At 57.6% G+C, this 12,403-nt stretch overlaps 1 protein-coding gene across 2 annotated transcripts in view; it reads left to right on the top strand.

Moving 5' to 3' along the window:
* Nucleotides 1-12,403, top strand: part of CLIP2 (CAP-Gly domain containing linker protein 2) — a 66,039-nt gene that overhangs the window by 20,067 nt on the left and 33,569 nt on the right. For both annotated transcript variants that reach the window (XM_084881980.1, XM_084881981.1), the window contains exon 2: nt 783-972. In XM_084881980.1, the coding sequence (XP_084738106.1) occupies nt 849-972 (124 nt within the window). In that variant the 5' untranslated portion in view covers nt 783-848. The remainder of the gene's footprint in view (nt 1-782; nt 973-12,403) is intronic.

Genomic DNA, 12,403 nt, shown 5'->3' on the forward strand with positions numbered 1-12,403 from the left:
GTGGCCTGTCCTCTGTGCCTTGGAGACGGGAGCTTCCCTTCTCAAAGGTCCCCTTTGTCAAATGCTAGAGCCCCGGGCACCCCGGGCACCGTGTGCGCCACCCCCTTCCCGCTTCAGTCGTATAGGCAGGGAGCTGTCACGGTGCAGGGTAGGCATAGGGCACGTGAGCCCATCCTGGTGGGGGATGAGGCCTCTGTGTGTCTGTCCCCGCACCGGTGGAGGGGGCAGGTGCGGCAGGGTGAGCCCGGGAGCCGAGGGAGGCCTGCGAGGCGAGGCAGAGCAGTCAGCTGGGTGATGAGGTTAGATGCTTGTCAGCCCGCATCAGGAGGGGTGTGAGGCATTGGCTAGTCCTAGCGTCTGGGGGCTGGGGGCGGGGATCTCACTGGGTGGCCGTGTGTCAGAATCCACAGCAGCCTGTGCTCTGTGATGAGACACACGCTCCGCCGTTGGGGGCCCTGCAGGCCCTCGGGGCCCTGGCCCGGGGTTTCTGGGGTTCACACAGCATTGCTGTGGACCCGAAACCAGTTTGCTCCCGATTCTCGCCTCCTGGGCCCAGGAGGTGGGCATCTAAGAGAACGCGGCCAACCGCTGAGTCCAGCAGGCCAGGTCCCTTGTCCTGGCAACACCACTGCCACACTGGGCCCACCTTTGCCGCGGCGGCCCCGTGCCGCGGTTCCCCGTGCGGAAGGAGAGGGGTGAGGGCGGTGTGTGCCTCACGGCGTCGGCGGTGTTGGAGGCCTGTGTGACGCTGTGATGCGATCCATCCTATTCCCTCCCCGCAGGAGCGTGACGATGGCGGGGAGGGCGTGACCTGCGCGGGCCCTGTCCCGCCCGCCGAGGGCACCACCATGCAGAAGCCCAGCGGCCTGAAGCCCCCCGGCCGAGGGGGAAAGCACTCGAGCCCCATGGGCCGGACGTCCGCTGGGTCAGCCGCAGCCTCCGCCACGGCGGCAGCCACCGGCTCCAAGGAAGGTGCGCAGGGCCCAGGGTAAGGGGCTGGGGGGGGGGGGGGGGCGTGGATCGCCCCGGGAGCCGCTCTGGGACCGACCCGGAGGCCAGCGGCATGTGGACGTTCCTCTTTCTGTCTGACCGTGCATGATCCCTTCAACAACTAACGAGCGACAAGCTCCGATGCACGCTCCACGTGCGCCGAGCCTGCTCCTGCTGCCCGGCCCGGGAGGCGGGGGCCACTGCCGGTGGGAGAATGGAGCTCCGGGGAGGCCTGGCGTCTTGCCCAGGGTCACTCAGACTCTGCCGCCTCGCTGCCCCCATTCCTTCCCCTTCTGGGATCTGAGATGGTCCCCGTGGAGCCAGCCCCGCTTTCCCATCAGCCTTCTCGTCTGCACCCCCTCTCCCCCCCAACCCGAACCGTGCCCTTTCACCTTTCCTTGTCGGACCCTGGTCTTTCCGTCGGAGGGCAGAAGGCACCCTGGAGGAAGCCCGAAAGAGCGTAGCCCTGACCGTGGGGGAATGTGCTGGCGGAGAGGAGGACTGGCAGGCAGTGGAGCAGAGCGTGGGCGAAGGCACCGAGTGGGCTGGGCTTGGTCGTGTTGTGGGGGGAGGGGGAGGGGGGGGAGATGGGATGGCAGTGGCACTGGGTGGCCCACTCTCCGGATGGCAGGCCACCAGCCAGCCTGACCCTGACCCTCTTCTCTCCTGGAGAGAGCCCCCTGGCACCTCCGGGTCCTTTCCTCACTGCTCCCTCCTGGTCAAGAGGGGCCTGAACGTGGCTCTGACCCAGGTCTAATGTGCTCTGCCCCTGAGTTACTGAACCTCTCTGAGCCGCTAATGGGGCCACAGCATCTCCGATGAGATCACGCCAGTGAAGGAATGTGAAGTGCCTGCAGGTACAGAACTCATTAAAGAGTAATTTCTTTTCCCTCCACCCATCTGTAATCTCATCCCAGAAAAACCGGAAGGCGATAAAGGAGGAAACCGCCCTCCCGGACTGTAATCACGGCCGCCGCTGTGCCAGTTCCCTCCGTCTTCCTTGTTGTTTAGGAGTGACGTCACGGGTCTGCCCACATCTGCATCCTCCTCTCCCACCTCCGATGGTGCCCGCAGTGTCTTTGCGTCCTTTAGAGCAGCTGCGTAGCGGTCCCTCCAGGGAGGGGGATGGAGCACACGGAGTGGCGTGCTGGCTGCCTCCTGTCACACTGCACAGTTCTCTGGGAGCCCCCGAGGGTGGGGCCCGGGGTCTGACTGGGCCTGGGCCCCCTACCCTGCAGGGCTATTCCAGAGAGAGGAGGTGCCACTCCATGAACGTCTGATGGATGACATAGCCATGCCCTGTGCTCCATGTGGGCGTGAAAGGCTGCAGCTGGGCTTGGTGGTGCCCTCCCTCCTCTGGCACCAGCTGCCTTTGCAGACACCCAGGCTAGGGGAGAGCTGGCAGAGGCTGCTGTGAGAGGGGAAGGGAGACTTCTGCCACCCAGAGCTGCTTTTGTCCCTGCTCATAACAAGAGCCTCTGGAGAGGAGGGGCGGTGGGAGCAGCAGGGCAGGGCTGTATACCCCCCTCGTGGGCCCCTCAGACTGCCTTCCCCACCCCCTAGAACTGGCCATCTGCTCTCTGAGGTGCTGGGGGTGCTGCCCCTGTCAGAGGCTGGGACCCTGTGTGAGGGCAGGGGCCCCTGAAAGATGAGCCTGGAGGAGTCCAGCCGGCTGGGGATGGGGACAGTGAAAAGCTGGGATCTGTTTTGGGAATCGGCTGTGGCTGCCTCCCAAAGCATGAGCTCAGCTTCCTGGCAGAGGGTCTAGCCAAGGGCGGGGCCTGGCCTGATGCCCCTGCCCCTCTCCCGGGAGATGGAGGTCCCAGGAGCTGTGACAGGGAGCAGCAGAGCCCGGGGGCCGTGGCAGGGGGTCTCTCACATGAGGAGGTGGCCCAGAGGTGGTAGCTGGGACATGCCTGTGGGCAACGGCCTGGGTGAGGAGTGAGGTCTGGGCATCCCAGCCGGACAGGAGGCCGTTCTGGTCAGGAGGTCAGGGAGGGCCTGGCTCAGGGGAAGACGTGGGTGCAGAGAGCTGAGTGACAGGAGCCAGCCCAGCTGGGGTTAGAGGAAGAACATCAAGGCAGAGGGAACAGTGGCTGCAAAGGCCCTGAGATTTGAGATGTCTGAGAACCAGAGAGCAGCTTGAGTGGGCAAGGGGGGTGATCACTAAGGTCCAGGGCATGAGTCAGGGCCCAGATGGAGGTTGGGGAGCTGTGCCTGGGCCCACGGGGGCGGGGAGGGGTTGGAATCTATCCTGGGCCTGAAGGAGAAAGGGGTTCAGGCCTCCAGGCTGGCGGCCCAAGACTGCTGCTGGCACACAGCCCTCCCTCGGGGTCAGGAGCAGCCTGCAGTGGTCGGCAGGGTCCGACACTGCCCTGCAGTTGTGGAAGAGAAGGGGCCTTAGCCCTTCCACGGGGTTCCCTTCTGAGCCCCAGGTCAGGGCGGGTCAGGCCAGGTGCCCATTTACCCCAATAAGAAGGGCTGATGGCCGAAACCGGTTTGGCTCAGTGGATAGAGCGTAGGCCTGCAGACGGAAGGGTCCCAGGTTCGATTCCGGTTAAGGTCATGTACCTTGGTTGCGGGCACATCCCCAGTGGGGGGTGTGCAGGAGGCAGCTGATTGATGATTCTCTCTCATTGATGTTTCTAACTCTCTATGCCTCTCTCTTCCTCTCTGTAAAAAGTCAATAAAATATATTTTTTTTTTAAAAAAAAAAGAAAGAAAAAAAAGAAGGCTGACGGCAGTGGCCTGGGGAGGACTCAGCCGCTGAGTGAAGGGACAGGCCGCAGCCACGGTCACGCTCCCCTCTGCCCTGGCTCCGATGGGCAGGCAGGTCTGGAAGGACCTTTCCCGTCCCTCACAGAGTGGTCCAGCCCCAGAGAGGTCCTCTCCAGGAGGGACAAAATTTGACACTTGCTATATCACAAGCAGGCTCTGCATCAGTCATCTTACCACCTTTCTCATGAGCAACCCAGTGAAGTCACTGCTCTTCTCTCCGTTTTAAAGATGAGAAAACTGAGGCTTGGAGCTCTCAGCTACGTTGCCCAGAGTTACAGGGCCAGAGGGCGACGGGGCTGGAGTGGAGACTCAGGCTAGGCTGGGTCTAGAGCTGGCTCAAGCCACTGGCATCTGAGGGGGTGGCTGGTGCCCCAAGTTCAGTCCCAGCTCTGCACACTCAGCTCAGACCGCGGACAGGTGGGCAGAGTGGGCTGTCCTCACTAAGCTGGCCACACCTGTCCCCTCACGCGCCTGCAGCCTTTCCTCATGCTGGGCCCAGGACACAGGAGGTCAAGGAGGAATGCGTGGATTTCCCCTCAGACAGGGGGCAGGCTGCTTGGGGTGGGGTTCACCCCTTTATCTTGATCCCCGCAAAGGGCCCACCTGGGGCTGGTCCCAGAGCTTTTAGTTCTGGCTGACTGAGTTGGGCCTGGATAGCCCTGCACTTCCTGGGTGTCCCAGACATGGCAGCCAGCCTGCCCTGCCCCAAGGGGGCCCCAGAGCTGGCCTCTAATCTTAGACACTGACCCACCCCAGCCCAAAGGGTTGTCTTTCACCTTGGTACCCCTGCTCCCTGGGTACCAGGCACCCTCCCCGTTGTAAGTGACTTGTCCCAGATGCTGCGCCAACCTGGGCAGAACCGGGGCTCCCGGGCCTGCAGAGCCAGACCGGCCGGCAGCACTCACACGCTTCAAGGTCAACCTCCCTGGCTCTCCCTGACCACATCCTAAACTTTTTAATGGCATCAGGATGGGGAAGGCCAAGCCGAGCTTTTCCGTAGCTGGGCTGTGGGGGGAGGGGCGTCGAAGCCTCCTAATGCTCCTGACGTCGCTGGTATTGATCCCGGGGGTGGGGGCCCGGCCGCCGGCACTGCCTGCCCCGGTGTGGCCGCAGCAGGCTCCTCCATGGGCAGCAGGCTCTGCTCTTTCCGGGGTAAGCCACCCTCTTCCTTCCTCCCCGGGTCCCCGGCCGAGTCTGTGGGAGGTGGCGTTACCCTCCTGATCTGGGGGGAGAGGGAATGGCAGGGGCTTCTGGGTTCCTTGTGGCTCTGGAAGGGTGATGAGCAATCCCTGGGGCGGAGGCCCTCCCCGCAGTGGCTGAGAGCCGTCCCTTCTCCCGGGATGCGTGGTGGAGGCAGTGCAGCAGGGGAGGCAGGGCCCCTGGGAGCCAGACGGCTACCTCGGTCAGGCTGTGCTGGGCCGGGTGGACTCCGCGCTTGCTGAAGGCCATGCTGGCCAGTACCCTCAGCACTGACCTCAGGGCGCAGTGGGCTGGGGGCTCATGGTGGTGAAGCCAGGCTCCCTGGAGGAATGCATGGAGACCTCGTCCCTTCTCCGTGGCCTGTGCCTTGAGCACCTGCTGGTGAGGAGCGGGAGCTGAGAGCAAAAAGCCGCTGCAGGGGTTGTGGGCGTTTATGTGTGCTGCTTTGGGGCCACCGGGGAGGGGAGTTCAGCGTCACGGCCGGCCTGCATTTCCGTCTGGGCCTGGGGCCCCGAGGATGGGGAGAGGAGCTGGTACGGGCTCCACCTCCCGGGGCTGGGGTTCTGGGTGGGGTGCAGGTGCATATCCTAGAAGGCAGACTGTGCAAAACCAAGGAAGATTGGAGCCCTGGGGGTGGCTGCCGGTGAGGGCTGTTGGAGCTGGTCTGATGGGCAGGCAGGGTTTCCTTGGTGACACAGAGAGGAAAATGCTGTACTGTAAGGCCAGGCGGCCCTGTTCTGCCTGGGACAGCCCTCGTTTACACCTGTGGTGTTGGCACGATGCTGGATTAACAACGCCTCCTTTCTCTCCCAGGTGCCTGGTTCTGGCTGATGAATCATGTGGTTTCCTTATGTATAGCCCTTCCTGAGTGGTCACAGTGCACTTTAAAGGCTCGGAAAAGTCCTGCAGCAACGTAACCCTAACTTTGTGTAAGCCACTGGTTCTCCAGCTTGCTTGCAACTTGAGATTAATTTTTACTTTTCCTTATACCCGTAACTCCCTGTGGAGCTGTTTTCTGTGGAGCGTTTAGGAAACTAACCAGCTCCTGGCGGGGCCAGATCCCAGCATCGCGGGCTTTGTCCCCCGGGCTTTTCACGGCAGGAGCAGGCCTCACAGCACGTGTGTCTCTGGGGGCTCCTGCAAAGCCCCTCGCGGGCTTGTTCAGACTGCTTCCTTTCTGTCCTGCCCGTGCTTCCAGCCCCAGCCCCAGCCCCAGCCTCCGTGCCTCCGTGCCGTGTGGTGGGGCACTCTGAAGCCTTGCTTTCTCATCAGCATCACATCAGAAACACGTTTCCTGGCGAGAATGATTTTTAAAGGGTGACCTGATAATTACATCACTGCTGCCCTGGGTCCTCTCTTTTGGGACACTTAGATTCAGGTTTTGTTTTTTGTGGGCTTTGTGAGTTAGTTCTTTCTAAATTATTACTTTGGGAAATGAAGCACAGATTCCCTTCCTTATTTTAGTTTTCCTTCTCAAAAACATTGTATTTCATCGTGCTTGTATTTTATTATAAAAGTAGCATTACAAAAGCAGAAAGGTAACATAAAAAGTGATCTGTATCTAAAGCTTTCCCATGGACGGGGTGGAGGGGTGATGCGGGATTAGATTTGCCTTGCGGAGGGCTCTCAAGGCTGTGGAGGAGGGCCTGGAGCAAAGGGGGCGGCTAGAGGCTGGGAGACCGTTTTGGAGGTTGCTGTGCTGTACCAGGTGTGAAATCTCAAGTGCCTGATCATGGGAGGGGCCTTTGAGACCTTAGACAGAAATGTGGACTTAGGAGTTACTTCTGTGGAATCGCTGGATCTTGATGGGTCACTGGATTGTTGGGGTAGGAGAGGAAGGAGCAGTGAAGGGCTGGGCCTGAGTAAATGAAGGGGTAGGGGGCACTTCCGAGATGGGAGGACAGAGGAAGAGCTCTTAGAGGGGAGGGGTCCTTCAATTCAGGATGTTGAGTGTGAGATGCCGGGGGACATCCTGGAGGAGGCAGCTGCTCGGTGGGCAGGTCTGGTATTTGGGGGAGGACTCCGAGCTTCCGATTAGGGCCCAACTTCATTCTATATCTTCTGGTGTCATTTAGACCTTTTACAAGGAGGCTTTGCTAGTGTCTTAAAAAGCAGAAGTAAGTCAGTTACAGGCAGTAGCTGAAGCTTCAGGGGCGGGGAGGGTTATGTGGGGAGCATAGTCACAGTGAAGGTCAGGGTTCCCAGGCCAGAGAGGGAGGCCATTCCCCCTGCCTCTCGCCCTCTCCCACCTGCTCTCTGAGGGGAGACTCTCAGGGACTCTGTGCTCCTCTGTATCCCCTTCCGATCTCTCCTTTGCCGGCTACAGAGAGAATGTAGATGGGTCTTGGGTGAGCCACCCATCCAGGGTGGGGGCTGGGCTGGAACTGGTGGTGTGGTAGTGCCAACCCATGCCAGCCCAGCTGTGAAATTTCAGGAATTTTGCCAGTGAGAGGTTAATCACAGCCATTACTCTTTTTAAAGCAGATTGTGTAAATTTACAATTAAATAAATCCTATTAAAAAACAAAGGTAATAAATGTTCAAAACTCGTGACTTCTAGTGGTACTTCTGGTGGTGTTTGTACCGTCATACTGCTATTATTTTACTAATAGTAGGATTTATAATATATGTGTTTTTGAGGTTATTTGTTCTGTGGTGGAAATACTATATCATTTCTTCCAACACCATGTTCAGTGATAGCATGCTGGAAGCTTGAAATTGGCCATGGGGGGGGGGGGGGGGGTTTTCACCATGGAAATTGGCAAATGCTACAAGTCAGTTAGTTATTTTCTCCCAGAGAGCTAGTTGTTACGCCTTTACCAGCAACTGCTGGCTGGAAGGCAGGGGGAGGAGGAGTGAAGAGAGGCTGCCCTGTTGGGAAGGTCCATCCGGGCGGAGGAGGCAGAGAGGCCCCCAGTCCTGTCACAGAAACAGGGCGCTTTCCGAGGAGGGGGGAAGGGGCTCTGTCGCCTTCCCTCCACAGTGTCCACGGGGAGGGGTCGGGAGCTGAGGGTCAGAGGGGGCCTGGCAAGCAGAGTCTCCTCAGCGGATGGAGCCACTTCCTTCTGGATGGTGCCGGATGGGAAAGTACCGCCTCTCCACGTGCAGAAGACCAAGTCGTATCTATCTATGGCCTCGCTTGTGCTTTTAACTGTGCAGCATATATGCATGTACATGGAAGGCCTAGAAAAACATACACCAAGACGTTAACTGTGTTATGTCTGTAGGATACAACTATAGGTGCTTCATCTGTGGTCTGGATAATAGATATCAGGTCTAAGCTAGTAGTACAGATATGTGAGTACTTCAGGCATTATGTGGATGTCTGGTGTATCTCCAGGTACTGACACACAATGAACTGGAGTATATCCAGGCATTGATGCAGGGCTGAAAAGTTAAAAAATTTGTTTCCAGTTTAGTTAAAACAAGAAGAGAATTGTCTCCTCATGCCTCAACTGACTTGATTCTAGTAATTCAGCAGTTTAACTATAGCAACTCCATTTTATTCCTCCACTCTTCTTCAGAATGATTACAAAATATTGGTTACTAAAAAAAAACCAAAAAAAAAAAAAAAACCAAAAAAACAAAAAAAACAACTATAGGTGCTTTAATTAAATAAATAAAAAATCGCTAACCTATGTTTTCTGCTTTTCCTTCAGTGGGCACATGAATGATCGTTGTGATAAACATTTAAATAGAGCAGGAAAGCTTGGTTGCGGGAAGGCGAGTGGAGGACAACAAGAGAAGCTGCTGATTTATGGGCCGGGATGCCGATGCCAGGGTGGGCTGTGGTGGAGAGCCAGTGGGGGGAGAGAGGAGAGACAGGGAGGCAGCTCCCAGGGAAGACCAAAGGGAATAAATTTCTGGGGGTCAGGGCATGTATGGGAATGGGGGGGTGGGGTGCAATGGTAAGATATGTACACATATAATACCTTAATTTAAAAAAAGGGGAAAAAGGGGGGAATAGAAGTTTGCTTCTAAAAAAAGAAGAGTGATCTTAGCTTTCCTCTGGAAGAGCGGTTTTTAACCGGGGTGTGGCAGCACACTGGTGTGCCGTACGGGTTTTTAAAGCATACCGTCCCTGGCTCTGTAGGCAGGGGCACTGAGCTCTCCACCCTGGGCGGCTGCGATGCGGCAGGTGTGGGAAGGGCCCGTCCCTGCCTCCCAGGCAGGGTAGGACCTGAGTCCCTGTGGAAAGAGGGGAGGATGCCGTCTCCTCGGGCCTCCCGCCCTCTGTGGACCGGGCCACCAGCTGCTGTCACTCTCCACCATGTCCATTAGCCCTTCCCACCCAAGTTCCACTTTGAACTTGAAACCGGCAATAAATGTCCTCCTGCCTGCGTCTAGGAAAGGACCAGCTGCTCCTGTGAGGTGTGCGTCTGTCGCTGCCTCGGGGGGTTGCTGAGACCACTGCTGCTCCTCCGTGCAGGAACCTGGAGGGAGCAGGGCCCTGTCCTGGCTTCAGGGAGCTTCTGGGGCCTCAGAGCCGGGAGGGTGGGGCCAGGCCCGAGAGCTTGCGTACACACAGCAGCTCCTCCAGGAGAGATGGGGGCCATAGACTGTCAGTGCTGGCCGGGTCTCTGGCTATCTGACCCAATTCTTAGTTGTTCCGTGGGGAAACTGAGGCCCAGATAAGAGAAGGGGCTTGGCCAGGCCTAGCCAGTGTGTTACAATGGCCCCTGGAGGGAAGGGGACTCTGTAAGGGTTTTGTTTTTTAAATTATGTTTTGTTTTGTTTGTATGTTTATTAAAAAACATTTATTGGGGGCCTCTGCTCTGGGTGCGAGGAACCCGGTGCCCAGGTCCAGGGCCTCTGGAAAAAAAAATTTATTGGGGAACATTCATAAAGCCATACAGATTTCAAGTGTACAACTCAACAAAACATCGCCTGCAGTCTGCATTGTGCGCCATCGCCCCAGCAGTCTCTTTCTGTCCCTTCTCTCCCTCTGCCACCTCCTCCTCCTCACCCCCTTTCCTCTGGCTATCACCACCCTGCTGTCTGTCTGTCTGTCTGTCTGTATATATACATAATCCCTTCACCTTTTATCCAGCCCTCTGAGCCCCCTCCCCTCTGACAGCTGTCAGTCTCTTCCATGCATCCATGCTTCTCTTTCTATTTTGTCTGCCGTTTTATTTTGTCCATTTGATTCCACATAAAAGTGAGACCATGGGACACTTGTCTTCCCCTGGCTGGCTTATTTCCCTTAGCACAATGCCCTCCAGGCCCCTCTGTGCTGTTGCAAAAGGTGAGCGTTCCTTCTTTTTCGCCCTGGAAGGGTTTTCCCTGCCGCCCCACATTCAGGCTGCTGGACACTCCCCAGGGTGAGAGGGGATGTGACGAGGGTTGGCCACAGAGGGAAGACGGAGCGAAATGCCGGAGTGCGGTTGCCACAGGCTTTGACCTGGATTTTAGCAGCTGTTGAAACAACTGGTCCCCGGGCCTGTGGCCCCTGGAAGGGGCGGGCGGGGAAGAAATATTACCTGAGGGTCGGCCTGGGCCGGGACAGCTGGGGAGGAAGACAGCTGAGTAAGCAGCCTTTTGCCAAGAATAGCTGGGTTCCCTCCGACCTGGGACTCTCTGTAAGCAGAGGACAGGTAGAGAAAGCTCTCACCTGCACCACCACCGTTCTGTTCAGCCAACGGGCATCATGCAGGCCCTTGGCACGGGGAAGGGTTATAGAAATGGGTACAGAGACGGACTGACACCTGCCAGGCGTGCGTGCCCTGCCGGGGCGTTATTGTGAGGGAGGGCTCTGGGCCAGACCCACTGGGCCCAACTCCTGCCTGGGCAACATTGGGCAAGTCCCATAACCTCTGTTCCCTCGTCTGCAAGATAAGAATGCAATATATAGCCGAATCCAGTTTGGCTCAGTGCATAAAGCGTCAGCCTGTAGACTGAAAGGTCCCGGGTTCGATTCCGGTCAAGGGTATGTACCTTTGTTGTGGGCACATCCCCAGTAGGGGGTGTGCAAGAGGCAGCCGATTGATGATTCTCTCTCATCGGTGTTTCTAACTCTCTATCCCTCTCTCTTCCTCTCTGTAAAAAATCAATAAAGTAAAAAAAAAATTTTTTTTTAAAGAATGCAATGTATGAAAAGTGCTCCGTCTATTGGGGCATGCACTAGGCACTTCATAGATGCTAGTTGCTGTTTTAATGATGATAACATTGACACCTCATTCCTGATGGCCCCCCCCCCCCCCCGGCTGCTTGGACAGTGTTAGGAGGGGGCTGGGGGCTTCTTCCCTTCTGCCTGCTTTTCAGAGCAGCCTTGCCTCAGGGAGGTGCCTGCCTGACCCCGTGAGGAGACAGCCATGCTGCTGGGTCCTAGGTCCCGGCAGAAGTTCTTTGTGGAACAGGATTGTCCTAAATCCTAAATCAAGATCAGCCCAGGCACAAGGAAACAGCAGGATGGGGTCTGTGTCAGCAGACTTACACTCGGTGGCTTATGTCCACTTCAGAGGACTAGGACCCCCACGCCCACCCCCTTATTTTACTCAGGGGTGGAGCCACTGGCCCAGGATCACCAGCACCTGCCTGGAAGCCCTTCCTCTGCCTCCTGGGCCTTTGGTGGTTTTTAATTTTTTTCCTGCCCCTTAGTTTTTGTATAAGTCATTCTCATGAAAATAACAAAAGTCAGCCCTGGTGGGCACACGTATGGACCAGGCAGGCACTGTCCCTGTGGTCACTCCACAGCCCAGAGAGAGGTGCGGGGAGGGACACTGGGGGCGGGAAGCTGCTCCCTCAGCCACCTTGACCTCCGCCCCGGATCTCGGGGTGGGAGAGAGCCTTGGGCCCCAAACCAGGGTCCCACTCGGGGGTCTCGTCTGCACGAGAAATGGAAGGGGGCACCCTTACATACGAAGAAGTAAGAGATGAGATTATTACCTGATTGTAGGGAACCGTAGGGTTTAGCCAGATTCTGGAAATAGGTCCCTTCAGAGGCGTCCAGGATTTGGGGTGATGGCAGTCTGGGGCTGGGCCTTGTGGGCATGGTGTGTACGTTTTTTTAGATGATTTGAAAGTGCCCCACACCAAGAGCCAGAGGCCTCTGGCCAGGGCTTGGCTCTGCTGCCTGCTGCTCAGGAGCTTAGACGAAGCCCCTGCTACTCTGAGCCCGTGTCCGCAGCTGTGACACTGGGACGACAGAACCACTTCGCAGGGTTCGCCGTGAGGGCCAGCTGAGCTGCTGCACGGCAGCCTCTGCGCACAGAGCGTCCATAGTGGGTCCGATGACTCGGGTGTTAATCAAATCCGGCATTAAAGCTCGATCTCCCGGAGCCTAGCGCACAGGTGAGAGGGGTCCCTTCCCGCCTGGTCAGGCCCCTCCTGGCTGCAGGGGCCTGGGTGGCCACCGATTTCCCACCGCCGCTGCCAGTGCCCGGCGGGAGAGCCTGCTTGCGTGGCCTTGTGTGTGGGGCCTGCCTTGGAATTGTGTG

Source organism: Pipistrellus hanaki (genome assembly GCF_964339955.1).
Source record: "Pipistrellus hanaki genome assembly, chromosome: 4".
Taxonomy (NCBI): Eukaryota; Metazoa; Chordata; class Mammalia; order Chiroptera; family Vespertilionidae; genus Pipistrellus; species Pipistrellus hanaki.